The sequence below is a fragment of the Euphorbia lathyris genome, chromosome 8 (genome assembly GCF_963576675.1).
Source record: "Euphorbia lathyris chromosome 8, ddEupLath1.1, whole genome shotgun sequence".
NCBI lineage: Eukaryota > Viridiplantae > Streptophyta > Magnoliopsida > Malpighiales > Euphorbiaceae > Euphorbia > Euphorbia lathyris.
Genome location: NC_088917.1, coordinates 32,958,486 through 32,977,993, shown reverse-complemented (window position 1 = coordinate 32,977,993; position 19,508 = coordinate 32,958,486). Strand labels below are relative to the sequence as shown.

General features: G+C 38.7%; 1 protein-coding gene across 1 annotated transcript; it reads right to left on the bottom strand.

Moving 5' to 3' along the window:
* Positions 1–346: 346 nt before the first annotated feature.
* Positions 347–4,200, bottom strand: LOC136202876 (uncharacterized). Its single transcript, XM_065993834.1, has 5 exons — positions 4,041–4,200; positions 2,794–3,639; positions 2,447–2,647; positions 1,925–2,120; positions 347–819 (listed from the first exon to the last, which is right to left on the bottom strand). Exons 2-5 carry the CDS (start codon positions 3,604–3,606, stop codon positions 635–637), a joined length of 1,395 nt encoding a protein of 464 aa, XP_065849906.1. The 5' UTR covers positions 3,607–3,639; positions 4,041–4,200; the 3' UTR covers positions 347–634.
* Positions 4,201–19,508: the final 15,308 nt, after the last annotated feature.

Genomic DNA, 19,508 nt, shown 5'->3' with positions numbered 1-19,508 from the left:
CTATTGCCCCAAGTTCCATCCAAACATGTAAAAAGAGGCACATTGCTTTGCTTTATTGATTTAACTTGGCGGGTGTGTAGATATTGCTTCATTTAAAAGGTATCTCTTTCTCCCAAATTAGAAAGTCCCACCATCTACTCCCCTTGAGATATGTAATTGCTATTCTTCAAAAGATGCTAAACTACACTAATTGTCCTGCCTAAACTGATTACAAACTAGAGTCTAGTGTCACGTCTGGAATTCTACGGTCCGTGACACTAAGCTAGCCTATTTAAATCACCCCACCGAACGAGACATGACAACAATCAGTAAAAAGGTAAAAAGTAAAAATCAATTACGTACCATAGACTTAGAATTGTCTTCTCACGCTTTCAAATCCCAATATTCAATTGTGCATTTACATAATCTTAATTTGTTCTGTCGAAAATATGCATATGTACATTAATTTAATTGAATGTTGACCCTGTCGGGGCATGGAATCTATACTTTAATTACAGTGTAAAATTCTCAAGTTGAGGAATGAGGAGCAATTTCACATATTAACTGAGACAGAACAGGTGCAGGGACAACTTTTATGAATGGATTGAGTCTTCACAACCGAGACATGGCATGAGGGAGCGAAGAAGGATGGCAACTAACACCTGAGACTAGAGTAGAGTTCTTGAAGTGAAGCATACAAAGGTTGGGCTGCTTTTGGCCTCTCGACTGTACCGAGCAGAATGTCATTTGTAGTGAGATAAGGATCACCATAGAAATTCAGATTCGTATCCATTCTTGTTGCCACAACATTCCCTTCTAGTGATACTCCAATAAATGCCCCTGTTTCATTTCCAACAAGAATTTCAGTTTTTTATTTAGCCCAACTCCACAACATTCTCATCAATCGCATCATATGAATGTGGAAATCAGCAAAATATCATACTCCAACTAATCCACGCAAGCATACAAACACACAGAGAGAAAGTGTTTCTTTCTATATTTAAGAAATACAATTTATCTAGTCTCGCTCCCTGGAAAATGATCCTAATTTTATGTGCACACAAGAGCATCAGTTTACAAATGATAGGCATATTTCCCCCACTCGCCAAATTGATGTAGACAGGCCAAAAAAGGGTAAGAACCAACAGTATCAGGCAGAAGACTGGTACACTAAAATATCCGTCACCATCAATTTCACTGAGGCTTTGAATGAAAGGAGGGTTGGGATGGTTAATAAAGTAAGGGTTAGTAAGGGAAAATAATGGTTTGAGTAGGAATGTAAGGGATCGACATTACCCTTGTTTGGGAAGAAGGTATGAGTTCATAAGGGTTAATACCTTGTTTCGTTTGAAGGGTTCATAATGGAATGGTAAATAATAAAATTACTTAAATATCCATCATATAAAGGAGAGAATAAGGGGTTGTGATTTGAGTTAAAAGGAGAGGTAAGGTATTAACGAAATTGGATAATGGTCATTTGTAAAATGAATTCTTAACCCTCCTAAACCTCCCAATTTGGAGGGTTAAGAATTTGAAGATATATATGACCCCTCATAAAACCTTCCATACCCTTACCCATCTAATTGTCCTTCTTCCAAATAAGGGTTATCATTAACCCTTACTAACCCTTCCTTTATAAGCCCCTCCCAACCTCCATCCAATCACACCCTAAACCTCAAAGTATTACTGTAAAGAAATGTTTGCCATAGAGAGAACCAAATATATATTTTATGCAAAACAAAAAAGGAAACGCAGGTGAAAATTAAACCTAGATCACAATTTAATGACTTTCCTACCCCCACAATACAACCACCATGTTGAAGCCCTCCCCTTGAACACACCCCTGGGGACTTTTCATTCATGAGCGAATAATTCCACTCCAAACCCTTTTGTACAAAAGATGACAGTTACTTGTGTCCAGTAATTAAAGGTGCAAACACAGTACCTTTACTACAACTGTAAGTGTAGCACATGCCAGAACCTCTATCTCCAGCCCGAAGATCTGCTTCTAGTACTCTCCCAACAGGACCTGCTGCAGCACTACAACCAGCACCAAGAGAGAAATGCATGCGGCTACAAAATGTCTTTACAGCTTTCATGTCATGGAGGACAATGATAAAGTCCATCAGCTCACCCCCAATCTGAAAATGAAGATGGAAAACAGAATTCATGAGCAGCAATAGAATACAGCATTGCCACATACATCTGTGAAAGTATAAAGATCTACATCATTCAAATATCATTTTTAATAAAGGACGAGACTTAATTAATTGACTCTAACACAAAATTTTACACTCTAAAAGTACCCTTCAGTTTCAAGAACAAATGAATATCATGGAGATCTCTCTCTCTTTCTAATTGCATTTTCAATAGCAACCCCAATTTGTCAAAGAAAGTAGAAACAAATTGCAGCATCTATTAAACAGTTAGATTTTCATGAAATTGATTATATGCAATTATATGTCACCTGTGCACCCCATCCTAAACCAACTGAGCATATGGCAGATGGAGCAGACCATGATCCATCTGACCTACGAGCAATGACTAAACCAGTTCCGAGTTTGTAAGCAACTAATATGCCAGCTTTAGCAACAGTTAATATTGCCAAGCCTTTGGCTCCATTTAGAACAGCTAGAGGTATGGACCTCTCAGGATTCAATCTGGCAACCTGTCCATTTAAGACAACAAATATATCAGATTTTTAAGACATAACAAACAGTACATCTGGATTTTAACAAATCAGAACCTATTTCAAATTAGGTTCTTTAAATACGAATAACATACAGTGAACTTGTTAAGAAACAGAAATCACACCTGACAGTAGCTTCTCAATGTATTGGATGCTTTATATATCTCCTGTTCCATTGATATACCAACAGGTAGATTCAACCATCCTCTTGCTGATGTCCAATCCATTACATCATGTTTTGCTACTTGTGTAGCGTTGCTGATAGAATGAATGAGAACTCCTTGTATAGGGTCAAGCCTATCATAGCAGGCATCACAAACTCTTTGTGGATTCCTTTCCCTGAATTTAACTGGCATCAAGCACCGACCCTTAGTGCATGCTCTGCAAAATATGCCACCACAAAATCGACAGTGATGCCTCCCACGGGTTATTGCTGTGAATGGAGCAGTGCATTGCATGCAACCTGTAGTTGAGCTATCTGGAAGCCACTCAGGGGGGTCAGCTTCCAATACTTGTCTGTATAAACTATGATTAGTCCCACTTGATTCCAGAAGTGGAGGAGCACTTGGTATGTATACAGAGGAATGTAAATACGTATCACCATTCTTTTCAGACCCAAGAAAGGAAACATTTGAACTAGGAAGTTGTCGATTCGTTGAAATGCTTGTGGTCTTATTTCGCCCAGTCAAAATTGCAACTATCCCACCTATAACGTTTTTCACATTGACCTCTGGAGGTCTGGTACTTTGAATGGCACCACAATGTTCCTCACTTGAATCGTATCCATCATCATCAATGAAATCTTCGGAATCAAGTGGAAACTGGAAGGAAAAATCTTCTTTGGCAGATTTTGAGCTTAACTGTGTTGTTATAGCTTTTGTGACAGGCCATACAGGATCACTATAGTCATCAACATGAGGGTACTTATTTTTCTCCATATGAACCCAAAAATAGGAAACCAGGAGACTGCACTGCAATTACAAACAGATTGCCTATTCAGGTACTTGAAATAAAAACCAAACACTCTACAACGAAGAAAACACAGCTCTTATCAACTAGAGAAAAGAGACAATTCGAGAGGCTAAACAAAGTAAAGCAATTATGAAAGCTCGAATTAGTATATCATGAATACAGAAATAGAAAGAGGGGAAATTTTTTCAAGACAGAAAAAAGAAACAAATTAGAAAATTACAACCATTGTCAATCAAGGTATATATTAAAATCATCAGATAATTGCAGAATCTATACAAAACCGATCAACGGCAAGCCATGAAAAGAGCATTAATTATCCAGCAATTAGGGTTTGTAAGGTTAACACGTGTTACACATGTAATCGAATTAAAGGAAAGAAAAAGGCATAAATGAAGCTTACAAGATAACTTATGGTATTACGATGGAGATGCAATATGTTTACCGAATGGATAAATGAGAAGGACGATAACCACCACCAGACACCAAGACGCCAAAACGAAGAAGGAAGATAATCCAACCTGTGATTGCTTGCAATGAAGACAGGCGACGGGCTTTGGAAATTATTATTGTTATTATTAAAAAAAGTTATTTTTATGGGAAAGTATAAATTTTATTATTATTATCCGAAGGGTATGCTTGGATGGGGTTAGAGGAGGTTCATTAAAGGGAGGTTATTTTCCTAACCCTGCTTGAGAAGGAGTTTAAATGGAGGTTATTTTTTTAATCTTGTCTAACATTGTTTGGCTAGGAGTTTAAGTTTAAATGAAGGTTAAATGAGGGTTAAATAGAGGTTCAAAAACCTTGAAATAACCTCAATTTCAGTCCACCAAATTGGTGAGATCTGGAGGTTTTATAAATAATCTCCCCTCCCCTCCATTCCCTTCCCTTCCCCTTCCATCCCCTTTCCTCCCCTCCCTTTAATGAACCATGTGAAACCTTCACCCAAGCAGACCCGAAAAGAATTATTATCAGTATTATTTAGTGGAAGTTAAATGGGCTCATGTTAAACAGGTGCAGTGATGTACACGCTGTTTCGTTATAGATGGTAAGATTAAGGTTTTGTTTGGGAGTTTGGAAGTTAATGGAGGTGAGAGTTAAAGGAGGTAATGGGGAGGGAAAGGAAGTGATGGAGGAACAAAAAAAAAAAGTTAAAAAATAACTTGTTTGGGAGTTTATAGAATGTAAATGAGGTTAAATATTTAACTTCGTTTGGGAGTTTAAATACGAATGGGAAGGAAAGCTAAATTTACTCCGTAGAGATAAAAAAAAATTTAAAAATCTTTATGTTACTGTCATTAAGCTCTAATTTGGAGGTTAGAGTTTAGAAGTTAAAGGAAGTAAACATTTAACTTCCATTAACCTTCATTTACCCTAAAAAAACTTCCAAACAAGATTAATTTAATATTTAACCTTCCATTACTCTTATTTATTTCCATTAGCCCCCTCCCAAACAAGGGCTAAGAGAAAATTATCTGAATCTAGTATAAGACGGGCAGGATATGGGATAGAAATGGAATTAATCTCTTAGCATCCGCTACTCGTCAGGGTATATTAAATGAACTATTTATTAGTGTTTTAATTATTATTAATTTGGATTATTTTGAACATTTAAATTCATTTGTCAAATTTGTAAATTATTTATTAAATTTGTAGAATACTTTATGTTAATTCACTTTTTATTTTATTTTTTTTTATACAAACGCTTAAATTTTTAATAGATGAAAAATCAAGTACAATAAAAAAAACATATAATTTGAGAAATTTACTCTCTCTCTCGGCTAGGGTTTATGGTGAAGCGAGTTAGGGATAGATCTAGGGATAGGGTGGCTGTGGGCGGTGAGGGGTTGGCGGCGGCTGGGTTCTGGTCAGATCAGGAGGGGGATATCGGCAGGGAAGGGGGCGGCGGCCTGGATGGATGGGGCGCAAGGAGTGAGGAGGGGCTGGAAGGTGGAGGGCACGCGCATGGAGTGGATCTGGGTGGGGCGCTCGGCGGTTCGGCAGCAAGGGAGGTTAGGGGCGTCGGGAGGGGGATCGTGGGAGAGGATAGGGCGGTGCCGCGGGAGGCGTCTTTGCGGCTGGGGGCGGATCTGCGGGATCCGCGGGCGGTAGTTGTGACGGATGCCGGGGGCAAGGCGCCCCTGATCTCCGGGGGAGATGCTGGGCAGGGGGTGCCTGGCGCGGGGCTGTGCGCCGATAGTGCCGGGCACTGCCCGAGTTCTGCCGGCTCCTCTGTCGGGCGGTGGGATGGGGCTGTCCGTGCAGTGCCTAGCGCGGGCTGTAGGATTCCGGGCAGCGATGGGCAGGCTGGGGCAGCGACAGGGGGGCAGGCTGTCACGGGGCAGGATCATTCTAATAAAACGGCTATGGTTGGTGTTGAGGGTGGAGTTCAAGGTCAGGGGAACGCGATTTCCCCCAGACCTAGGGTTCTTATGAATGAGATTGGTAAAAACTCTTGGAAGGATACGGTTATGGGGGTGGTTGAGGAAGAGCCGGGTATAGAGGAAGTTTTAATGGTGGGAGAATCTGATGATATGTTCTCGGATTCTGATGAGGAGGAGAGTGGCTAGGATGATCCTCTCTGTCCGGTTATTAGACTTTCCACTGCAGAGAAGCGTGAGCTCAGAGAGAAGTGGAAGGTGTCTTTAATAGTTACTGTCCTGGGTAAGAGAATTAGCTTTAACTATTTTGCCCAAAGGATACAAGCTCAGTGGGCAAGGAAAGGTAAAGTTAGTATTACTGACCTGGAAAATGACTACTATGTCATTAAATTTACCAGGGTTGAGGATTATAATTCGGTAATCAAGGGAGGCCTGTATATCATCTCCAACCATGTTTTGGCCTTACGGCCTTGGGTTCCTAATTTTAATCCTCACGACTGTTCGGTCAACAGGATTTTGACTTGGGTGAGGTTCCCGGGCCTTCCCATTGAGTACTATAGTGAAAACTTTCTCAGTAAAATAGGAGGTCAGGTTGGGAAGGTCCACCACGTGGACAAAACTACAATTGGGGCCATTAGGGGCAAGTTTGCTAGGGTTTGTATAGATGTGGATCTGGTTAAACCTTTGTTGTCAAAATTCTGTGTTCGTGATAAAGTGTTTTTTATTGAGTATGAAGGCTTACATAACATTTGTTATGATTGTGGCATGTATGGTCATTCTCAGGAGGGGTGCCCTAAAAGGGAGAAGGTTGTTAAGGAGATTGTTGAGGATAGTGTGGGGAGATCTGAAGGGAACCAGGGGAACGGAGGGAACTTTGGTCCCTGGATGGTGGCGAAGAGGCCCGCTAGACATAGAACTCAACCTTCAGTTGTTCACAATCGTCCTCCTGACATCAACACAAATTTCAAGTCCTCTCCATTAAAGTCTACTGTTCTTCGAAATGTCAAGGAGAAGCCTATCCTCAAAACTAGGGAGGAGCCTGGTGCTTCTTCAACTGTCATGCCTGGTTCTAGATTTGGAGCCCTGACGATTGAGGAAGTTCAAGATTCAGACCAGGATGAGGATCATATGGATCAAAGCATGCCAGGTTTGGAGTCTGTGGATCCAGTCGAGAAGGTGGTTGAATCTGTTAACCCGCTTTTTGTCTCTAAAGATGAAGCCCAGGGGGGACCCTGGCCCTGGCAGCTCGAAGGATGAAGAAAACAAATGAGGTTAGTAATCCTATTCTTGGTGGTGATCCTGGGATTGGGAAGTCTATGGGAGTTAACAAAACTAGTATGAAAAAGCTTAAAGGAAAGCAAAAAAGTGTCCAAAACACTATGGCTTTTCCAGAGAAGAGGGGGCCTGCGGGTACCTCGGCAAGGCTCTCAGGAGCCCCTAGTAAATACCTGGCTTAGGTGTGGGGGTGCGGTCAGTTTTCCTCCTTTCTATGGATTTGTTGTGCTGGAATGTTAGGGGTGCGGCTAGCAAGGCTACCCGTATCCATGTTAATGATCTAATTAAACAATTTAATCCTTCTTGTTTTGCTTTAATGGAAACTAAGATTAGTGGAGATAAAGCAGATGAGGTGGTTAAAAAGTTTAAGAACTGGAATTGTATAAGATCGGAGGCTACTGGCCGGGCTGGTGGGATTTGGCTTTTCTGGAAGCCAGATCGGGTTCATTTTGATGTTATTAACATGGATAAGCAGTTTATTCATTGTAAAGTGAGTGTCTCCGGTAATAAACCTTTCTTAATTACCTTGGTGTACGCCGACCCTATTCTTGCCAATAGGAAACGGCTTTGGGAGGTTCTTTACTCTTTAAGTGTCAGCAGTTCTAAGCCTTGGTTTGTGGCGGGTGACTTTAATGATATTGCTTTTATGAGTGATCAGAGAGGGGGTTCGAATCATTATGTTAATCGTTGCCTTCATCACAAAAATAGTATGGATTTATGTGGCCTTTCTGATCTTGGGGCCTCTGGTCATAAGTTCACTTGGAAGTGCAACAGTACTTTTGTTCGTTTGGACAAAGTTTACGCGAATATTTTAGCTCAGACTACTTTCCCTGAAAGTTCTGTGTTGAATCTCCCTTTCCGTCATTCAGATCACTGTCCTATTTTATTTAGGCTGATGAGAGGCAGTCATATTAAGGGTGAGAGACCGTTCCGTTATCTTTTGGCTTGGGAGTCTCATCCTAATTTTAAAGAGTTCGTCCATGATAATTGGAAACCCCACTCGAATGTCCTTCAAGCTGCTGAAGGATTCAGGAACAATGTGCTGGGTTGGAATAAAAATGTTTTTGGGCATATTATTAGGAGAAAGAATAAATTATTGAATAGAATGGAGGGCATTCAGCGTAGGTTGGAGGTTAGGTTTGATTATGGTTTGAATGGCCTGCTCAGATCCCTTCAGAAGGAGCTGGAAGCTGTGCTCAAGCAAGAGGAGCTTCTTTGGTTTCAAAAGTCTAGGAAGTCCTGGATCAGAGATGGGGATCGAAATACCAGGTATTTTCATCTCTCTACCATTATCAGAAGGCAGAGGAATAGAATTGATGCTATTAAGAATTCTAATGGTGAGTGGGTGTATCAGGATGAAGATATTCGGAGATTGGCCCTGGAGTTCTATAAGGATCTGTTTAAAGAGGAGCCTGTGCTTCTGGAGAGGGCTCATTCTGTCACTACTTTCCCTATGGTTGGAGAGGATAGCATTCGGGAGACTTTCCACCCTATTTCCATGAAGGAGATTGACCAAACCATTTTTAGTATTGGGGCTACCAAAGCTCCTGGGATAGATGGTCTGCCTGCTGGTTTTTACCATAAGCACTAGGAGGTCGTGAAGGAAGGTATCTATAACTTTATCATAGGGGTTTTTAATGGCTCTCAGGATATAGAGCTGGTGAATAGAACCCTTCTGGTTCTGATCCCTAAGATTGAAAAGCCCTCTTCTTTCTTACATATGAGGCCTATCAGTCTTTGTAATGTTCTTTATAAAACTGTTACAAAGATTGTGGCTAATAGAATTCGTTGTATTCTTCCTGAGATCATATGCCAGAATTAGGGAAGTTTTGTGCCTGGTAGACAAATGATGGATAATGTGGTGATTGCCCAAGAGATGGTCCACACTATGAAGATCAGGAAAGGGAATAAAGGCATTGTGGCTCTTAAGTTGGATCTGGAGAAAGCCTATGATCGCATCAACTGGAGTTTCCTGATGGAGAGTCTGGAGAGAGCAAGGATCCCGGACAGTTGGAGAAGGTTAATTAAGGTTTGTATCTCTTCACCTGTTTTTCAAATTATGATTAATGGGGACATGTCGGAGGAGTTCTCTCCAGGCCGGGGTATCCGTCAAGGTGATCCTATGAGTCCCTTCCTTTTCGTTATTGCGATGGAGAGGTTGTCTCATCTGATCCAAGATGCTGTTGATAATGGGAGCTTCAAACCAGTGGCTATCAATAGTTTTTGTCCCCAGATTACTCACTTATTCTTTGCAGATGATGTGTTGATTTTTCTGAAAGGCAATGAGGAGCAATTGAGTACTACTATGGATATTCTTGACTGTTTCGGCTCGGCCTCTGGTCAAAATCTTAATGTCCAGAAGTCTAGAATGATGTGCTCTAATAATATGAACCAGGGTATCTGTAAAAGGCTTAGTGATCTGTCGGGTATTCCTCTGACGAGATCTCTCGGGAAGTACCTGGGTATTCCCCTCCACAGTGAGAGAGTGTCCAAAATGTCTTTTAAAGATACTTTGGATAAAGCTAACTTGAAGTGTGCTACGTGGAAAGCTAAGACTCTCTCTCTCGATGGCCGTCTTACGTTAATTCAATCTGTTAATTGTGCTACTCCCAATCACATTATGCAGGCTTGTCATCTTCCTGATCATGTGCTTAAGGATCTTGACAAGATTAACCGTAGATTCCTATGGGGGGAGGCTGAAAAGGGGAGGAAGTTCCATCTTGTCCCTTGGAGTGAGGTTTGTCAGCCTAAGGATTCTGGAGGTCTGGGCATTAGAAAGGCCAAAGATAATAACAAAGTCTTGAAGGAAATTAAGGCTAAGGTATAGCAGCGGAAATATAAAATTTTAGCCTACTTCCTTTTAACCATAGGATCCGTTAATCGTTATTTCATATAAAGAGGGATAAGAAGAAATACCTTTTGAAGAACAATCTACCGTTGTTAAAGAAGCGCCCACAATTCTTCTCCAAGTTCCCAAGCACGAAGTATAACACGGTGAGGTTAAGTTAGAATCAACCGTATGAGATGCAACCAAAATAGATTGCCTCTAATTAACCAACACAAGATCAAAGAGAAAGAAAGATAGATGAAATTAATCGATCGATGGAAAGCCGTATGAATTCTTGTCCACGAACTAGGGGATGCGAATTCACTTTCTCTCTCTAATTGTATGTTTCGAAAATCACAATGAGGGGAGGGGTTAGGCTTAGTCGAAATTCATGTAGTAGGGGGGTATATATAATAACTTGTATCTAAACCCTAGTTAGATAGGAATAGGTTACTTAATAGGAATTCAATTCGGAATAGGATTCCCAATTATTATCTTATAATACATCTAATATATCTAGGATAATAATAAATAACCTAATTGGATAATAATAGGAGTATATTAATCTAATTAAAACTCCTAACTTAATTATCTCTTAATTAATTTAATTCATAAACCTAATCAAATTAGGATTAATGGAATTAAAATAATTCATTATTTATTATATATAAATTTCGGCCCCCCTCTATTTAAATGGGCCTTACTGTGCTCAATTGGGCTTCCATCTATTAATGACATCCATCTCTCTTTTGGTTCCAAGTCTTATGTGTGATCCATTAGGTTCTTACTACTTCTGGCCGTATGCAACTATTAAATTAATTTCTTCAAGAATTATATTTAATCCTTGCATAACGGAATGATGTACTGAGTATGTTATTGGCAAGTCTGTAATCATTCCCCCAGAGTCCGTTAAGAAGACAGGTTGATTATGTCGTTAACCCTTCCGTATTAGTTACAGTATAATTCGATCCTTTATCAACTACATCCTTGAACTGAATCTTATGACTATGGGTGATGTTAAGTCACATATAGCGAGACGTTCATTTTACTTGTATAGGCCGAGTCAACTCAAATAGATAGGTTAAGTGAAATCTGTATTTCTTACTCTTAAGCTATCACCTTGCAAGGATTTAGAGTCGAGTCTTCCACAAGCGATCCTTGGATGTATCTCCCATTAATCGGGAGTGATAAATGCTCAATCCAATGTATAACTACCCTGACATTACCTCCTGTGACACCCAACCTTTGCAGTTCACACCCCAGAGTCATCTCTGTTAAGGATCGTGGGACCGCAGGATCAAAGTCTCACATTCAGTAATTCAGGATGACCAATTAACATTCCTTTGAGTCTGAGGATTAGTTATACCTATTAATACCAATGAGATGAACAGGTGACAAGGATGAATCTACCCATCCTGTTATCTCAAATCGGATCCCCCAATCCTAATGAACGACGTTTCATCGGATCTATGTAACTGTCCAGATATCTATATATATGAAGCTTGTGAGATCAGCTTTCTGTCGGACAGAAGACATTGTTACATACAAGTCTCAACAGTGATATATCAATCCTAAACATATCACTTGACTTGGGGTGGTTTTAAGTTTATTAGTTTATTATAAAGTTTTGTCTCACTTCATGCTTGTATGAACACTTTATAATCACTTTAAACAAACTTATGGATTTCCTTTTATTAGACTTTATTTAGTGCTTAAAAGGGATTGCCTTTATATATAGTTATAAAACATATATCTCATTAAAACAAATGATATAAAGAACAATTCATTTACATTAAGTTTGTATCCTGCAACAATTGTCTATAGGACACTAAACCCCAACAAGTCTTACTTATGAAACTCATGTGGCGGATGTGGCAGTCTCCTTCTGCTCTTTGGGTCAAGCTGTTGTGCGGGAAGTACCGGAAGGATAAGGTGTTTGGGGGGCCTAAGGATAGGGTGGTTAATTGTTCCTTTCTTTGGAAAGGCATTAGTGCGATTTTTGCTGAATTTTGTGCTGGGATTGGGTGGAATGTGGGTAATGGCAGGTCCATCAGTTTCTGGAAGGATACTTGGATAGGTGAGAAGCCTTTATTGGAGGTTTGTACTTCCTTGCCCCCAGTGGACAGTCAGGACTGGAAGATCGCTGATGTGGTGGACTCCGAGGGTGAGTGGATTTGGGATAAATTTGATTCCTACCTCAGCCTTGAAACGCTCCTTACTATTAGAGGGGTTCACATTAGTAACCTTAATGATGATAAGGACAGTTACTGTTGGGCTCTGACTAACAATGGGACCTATTCGTGTAAATCTGCTTATTAGGCGTTCTTTCAGAATTTGGATCCTTCCTCCCCTGGGGTGTGGAAAGCGATTTGGGCCTTGAAAGTGTCATTCCGCATTAGGAGCTTCCTGTGGCTTGGGGCTAGGAATATGTTTCTTACTAATTCGGACAGGAAAAGGAGGCACCTGGTGGATTCTGGAGCCTGTAGCAGATGTAGAGGGTGTGAGGAGACTTTGTGCCATGCTCTCAGGGATTGTGAGAAAAGTAAGGCGGTTTGGAGGGGAATTCTCCCTAGGAATGTGTTACCTTCCTTTTTAGCCCATCCTGAAGAGGATTGGTTTGTTGATGGAATTAAAGGGAGTCTTCTGCCTGGGGATAAAGGTGTTCTTCTTTTTGTGGTGGCTTGCCATCAGATTTGGAGATGGCGGAATGAGGATATCTTTGGAGGAGGAGCGGTCTATCAGTCTAATGTCCTTGATTTCTTTTCAAAGAAGACTAGTACTATGATTGAGAGTTTTTCTGAAGACCCCTTAGCTAGGGATGTTCTGAGGAAGGAGGTCAGTCTTTTAGGCTGGAGTAGGCCAAGTGAAGGTGTGGTGAAGCTCAACACTGAGGAAGCTTTTGGTGGAATCTGATAACCAGGAAGCGGTTAAAATGATTACGGAGGGCAATGCTGTTTGCAGAAACAGTCTGACTATTATTAAAGGCATTAAAAGGATTAGTTCCTCCTTTGATTCGATTAGGTTTGCTCATATTTATAGGGAGCAGAACCGCGTTGCGGACCGTCTGGCAATGGAAGGGCACTCTAGTTTGCTGGGTCTTTCTACCTTTTCTTCACCTCCGAACTTCATCTCCTCTTTCATCTTGGAGGATGTGGTGGGAGTCAGTTTTCCTAGGCTGATCCCGGGTTGAGCGTTTCTTTGTTTTTTTTTTGTTTTTCTTTTCCTTTCTACCAAAAAAAAACAAAAAAAACATAAGAAATAAAACCTTACAAGACTTATAAAGGCACTAAAACGACTACAAAAAGCAAAAATAACCATAAAATATATTAAAAACACAAAAAAAACAAAAAAATATATACTTCTTGTAAATCCAAATCCGTAGAAAAATATCTGCAATCCAATCATCATCATTTAAACCGATCTGAACATTCGGATGTGAATCCTTTCTTTTGTTGCTACTACGTAGATCCATTGATCCACGAACAAGATAAACCGTTTCCGCTCGTGCTAAATTCGAAAAAGGTATAAACAAAAGAATAATAGAGAGCAGATACAAATTCAGACGAATAAAGAGATCAGATGAAGTATAAGAACATAGAAAAAATAATAATAAAAAAAAACACAGCAAATCTAACCCTGTGGGAGGAGAAAGAATGAAAACAAACTTCCATTTTCCTTTTCAAAGTAGATTCACAAAATAATAATAAAGAAACCAAAATTATTATTAGTCTATATTTTAATAATAATAAAACATCTATGGAAATACTTGTGGGTGCGAGTTTTAAAAGGGAAATATTTCCCATCCACGGATATCTTTTCAGATAGGCCAAAGCCTCGTCATTGCTCCCATGTATGGAGAAGCATGAATATGGTGATCTCAGAGTTTAAACAGGGAATCACTTGGAGCCTTAGGGACGGAAATAACATAAGCTTCTGGAATGATGAGTGGCTAGGAAACTTCAGACTCTGTGATATGGTACAACTGATCCCGGAAAACCAGATCGGATGCACAGTCAAGGAATATATAAACAGTGAAGGGGACTGGAACTGGAATGAAATTGAGAAATGGGTTCCTATGGAGTTATGCCTACATATAGCAGCTACAAAAATCGATATATCTGGACAATGCAAAGATGAGTTGATTTGGAAAGAAACGAGCAATGGCAAATTCTCTACCAAATCAGCATATCAGATAATTGCGAAGGACCGTTGGGAACTCGCTACCTGGAAGTGGGAGTTCATTTGGCACTTGAAAATTCCTCAAAGAATTAAATTCTTCCTCTGGACAACAATTCACGATAAACTCTTGACTCAAGCCGAGCGGTGTCGAAGAGACATCTCCGACAATCCCACCTGCTCCCGCTGCAACCAGAGAGTGGAAAATAGCCTCCATGCTCTAAGAGATTGTCCGGCGAGTCAAAAAATCTGGCGGTTTATCATCGGGTTTGGTAACCATGAGTTCTTCGCACTGGATAGGGAGGTTTGGCTTTGGAAATTCTTACACAATGACTCAATTACGCAGTGGGAGATAAGTACTTCCATCATTTTTGCTGTGGCTCTCTGGTTCATTTGGAAGTGGAGGAACTCGATGGTCTTTCAAAACGCTATAACTGACCAGAGAGACATGGGTGAGGTAATTAAATCTTTCTGTTTACTGGTAGCAGGGGCCACAATTGAGGAAAGAATGGCCATGGGGCAAGATAGAAATGAGTCTATGGCTAAATGGAGGAAACCAGAGGCATTATGGTTTAAGCTGAACACAGATGGCTCCTGCTGCACAGCTGGGAACTACGTTGCAGCAGGAGGGTTATTGAGGGATGAACATGGACAGTGGATGTCCGGGTTCTTACACATTATCGGAGTAGGAGACAGTGTTAGCGCTAAACTGTGGGGGGTTGCTACTGGTCTTCGGCTTGCGATTGATCGGGGATATGAGTGTATCCTGCTAGAATCGGACTGTCTCGAGGCTATTCGACTGGTCAACGGACCAATTGAGGAAGCACAAGTCCACCCTGGAAGAGTGCTTGTTATGACAATTAGAGAGTTAACAGAAAGAGAAAACGTGAAAGTTCAACATACCTACCGCGAAGCAAATATGTGTGCGGACTGGCTCGCAAAGAAAGCCCAAACGGCTCCCCGTGGAATTAACGTCCTGTTGGAAGCACCCCTAGATATAAGAGGTCTGATGAGTGAAGATTGTTCAGGACCTAGCATTAGGAGTCCCAACTCTGTTGTCCTAGGATAATTCCCAGCTATGCTGGGTTTTTTTTATTTTTTTGCTGCTGTTTTTCTTTTTTGCTGTTTTGTAATTTTCTTTCGAATCAAAAAAAAATAATAAAACATCTATTGTTTCCATTTTATATATTTTTTTTCATACATAATTATAACGTGTCTAATATGTTCGGTCGACCTCTCACATACTTCATCAAGTAGTATAGAACTTATTCATTAAAAAAAATTAAAAATTATCTAAATATTTTTGGGAAGGGTCAATTTAGCCTCCCACGAACAAAAAAGTGCAATTCCAATCTTCGTGTTTATAAAATGGCATAATTAAAGCTCTCACTAATAAAAATTGACACATCATATGATATAACATTTGTCAATTTGTCATGCTGAAAAATGAAATTAATCTTGGAACTAAAATATGCGGCGTCTAAATGTGGAGGATTAATAACATAGTCATCTAATGTGTCAATATATGTTAGCTAGTGAATATTTTAATTGTACCACTTGATAAGTGATTGAGACTAAAATTGGGTTGTTTTATATGCAGGGCCGGCCCTGGGCATAGGCCCGGGTGCGGCCGCCCAGGGCCCAAAATTTTTAATTTTATTGAATATATACTATTTTTTTTGTTATAAATTTAGTTATAATACCCATTATGTTTAAAAATCGATCAAATAATATGATATTTTAGGTCTAAAAAGGGCCCAAATTTCTAGTTTTAGAATTTTAAGTACAATTTTTTTAATTAAGGGTCCATTATTTCTTATTTCGCCTGGAGCCCCTAAAATATCAGGACCGACCATGTTTATATGTAAAGACTAAATCGGTTCTTTCTTAAAAAAAATTGAGACTATTTTGATAGCTTTTTACCCATTCGTAGTAACTTTATGAAATGAATAAAAAAAAACTATATTTTTTTTAAACTATTAAAAACTTATAGTAATTTTAATATTAATTTAAAAATATTATAGTAAAGAACAAAGAAAAATAATAATAATAATAAATTTATAATAAATTTATAATTAATATAAGAATTTTGGTGTAATAATAATAATAATGATAATAATAATAATAATAAATTATAATTAATATAAGAATTTTGGTGTGTATATATTATAGAAAGTTCATTAAAACTATTTCAAATAAATTTAAAAAAGTAAAAGATAAATGATGTGGTTGAGTTCTGTAAGTCCAGTTGTAAACTTGCAATTGTACAAAAACAAGATTAAAAGGGGACCTTGTCCAGTTAATCCGTTCCGATACCTAAATCAGTTTTAGGGAAAACTTGAGGATGAACATAACAGCAAATCAAAACTAAAATGTAAGCTTAAATGAATAAATGAAGTATTATACCTTGAATTGTGTTTACTTTATTTATACGTTGATCGAGTTGTAGAAGACAGTTATAAGGAGCGACATGTGCTACGTGTCACCTATTCATAGGTGAACGTGCGCCCGGATATCGAGGCTTGCTATCTCTTAAGCCCACTAGGTTTGTGATTCACAGGATCAAACGTGCTTGCTGTCAATCACGGGTGGATCCTTGATAGCATCTTTTGAGACTTCCCAAGCAAAGGCCTTCAAGATGGAGTCGTATTGAGCAGCTTTGTTGTGGTGATCCCACGTGTTCTTTTTTTCCGGGCAATGTTTCGGATTTCATAAATGCCACATGATGAGTTTATATTCGCATGATATCAGATTTGTATCGGTTATCTTTTCCTGGCTGACAGATCGGGACTCGGTAGATTTGTGTTGGGTCCTTATGTGGTTTGAGTCTGGGGTCCTCCTGTTTAGGGATGGTCATTTTTCTTCTTTTATCTGGGTCGATATCTCGAGAGACTGCTTGTTGGAATTCCTTACATTTCGTGCAAATGGAGTTTTGGAGAGTCTTCTTCTCCCCTTAACCAGGCGCCAAAATCCCTCAATCAGTTCCTTGGTGATCCGTCCTGATCACGACGGCAACTTCGAACAATGTGGTGTTCAATTGAGCAGTTGGTATTCCCAGGATTGTTCATGCACCAATTAGTTTCTTCTATTATCTCCATATTCTCTTTGACTTTTGTCATTTGGATGACGTGTTCTTATAGTAAAATATTGATGATGTTATGGACAGATCATATGTTTTCTACTAGTCGTCACGAGATTATGCCTAAGAGATTTTGTTGTTGGGCGACTAAAACTTAAACATCCTTCACCATCTCCAAATCTAGGTCATGTTGGCCTGAAACTGTTGGCGTGTTTCTTCTTCCGCCGCTCTTTGGACTCTAGACGCATGGAGTGCACTAGAGGATGGAAATTGGATGAAATAGTTTAAGCTAGTCATTGTTATGTTTAATCTATGCTCACTGCACCAATTTTACGTGGTTGAACCTTGTAAGTCCACTTGTAAACATGCAATTGGATAAAAACAAGGCCTCATTTGTCCAGCTAAACCGCTCTGATGCCTATGTTAGTTTCAGGAAAGACTTGAGGATGAACACATCAGTAAATCAAACTAAGATGTAAAGCTTAATGAATGAATGAATGAATGAAGTATCGTACCTTGAGTTGTGCTTACTCTATTTATAATATGGTTGAGACGTAGCAAACGGTTATAAGTTTAAAAACGAGACGTGCTACGTGTCACATGTTGATAGGTGGACATGCGTCTAGATATCGGGACCTGATATCCCTTAAACTCGTTAGATCTGTGATTCACGAGATCGCGTGTGATTACTGTATCGGATGGATCCTTGACTGGATCTTTTGAGACTTATCGATCAAAGGCCTTAAAGACGGGGTCGTATTGAGTAGTTTTATTGTAGTGATGCCATATGTTCTCTTTTTCTAGATGATGATCCGGGTTTTTTTAATGTCGTGTGGCGAGTTTATATTCGTGATCTTTGTAAAGGTGGGCTTGCAGAGACTGGAAAAGATTGTGTCATACTAGGTTGTGTCAGGAGGTTTTGTTCTCTCTTGAATTAGTATTAAATAAATTTATTAATTTGATATCTCAAATTATCATGAATGAATTAGTATTAAATAAATATTATAAATAATATAATTTTTATTAATATTGTTGATATTTTACTATGTTATAAGATTCAATATGAATAGAAATATAATTTTACATTATTTTTTGAACCCCGGTTAAAACCCTAACTCTTGACCCTCTATGCTTTTCGATTCTTTAACGGTCTGATTTTGACATGAGAAGGACTAATGTCTATATTTTGAAAAGTATGGAAGTGAAGGCTTTACAACTATAAATATTGCTAAAAGTCTTGCATTTAAAATGGATGTAGGGCCTAACTTTTCCATAAAACGTTGTGTTATTAGAAAAAATCATTTTGGGGAGAATAATGAAAATGAAGAGGTTCAATCACCTGAAAAATCATATAATTTTTGTTGTGATGGATATGGCAATTACTTCTAATAGGGAATTTAGGGAATAGATTTTAGTAATCAAAAACATTTGAAAATATTTTTGAATTTTTATATGATCAAATAAGTTAAAGTCATTATAGATGATAATGAGTTGAATGTTTGTTCATTTTCACTCTACCATTTCTCATGGCAATTTATCGGATGTTGATTTGGATAATATTTTCTCTGAATTGAAAGTATTGCTAACATAATTGTTATCCTCCAGTAAAATTCCTATATTTGTCAAATCTACGGATTGTTATTTAAATGTTTCAATTACTTATAGGATTTTATTAACTATGTTTGTGACTGTAACATTAGTTGAAAGAAGTTTTTCAAAGATTAAATTAATAAAAATATACTTGAGATCATCAATGTCACGGAAAAGATTGAATGGTTTAACAACTTTAGCTATTCAGGAGGATATGTTAAAAAAAGATTGATTTTGATGTTATCATTAATGATTTTGTATCTCGAAATGCTAAAGGAACTCGTTTATTATAAGAATTTATATGTCTTGTATTGTAGGTGAGACCGTGAGAAGCGACGATTTTCTAAGAAACTTTTTATGATAAGTGATAGTAATAGAATAAGAGTGATTTGAATGGAAAGAAAGTGTGAAGCATCCTTTAGATATTGGTAAAACTAAGTATTTGGTGAATACAATAATACAATAATACGTATGGTATAATTCTTAATAATATACTTTGTTTGTTCTTTATTGAAATTTATTTTGAACTTTAAAATATAAATT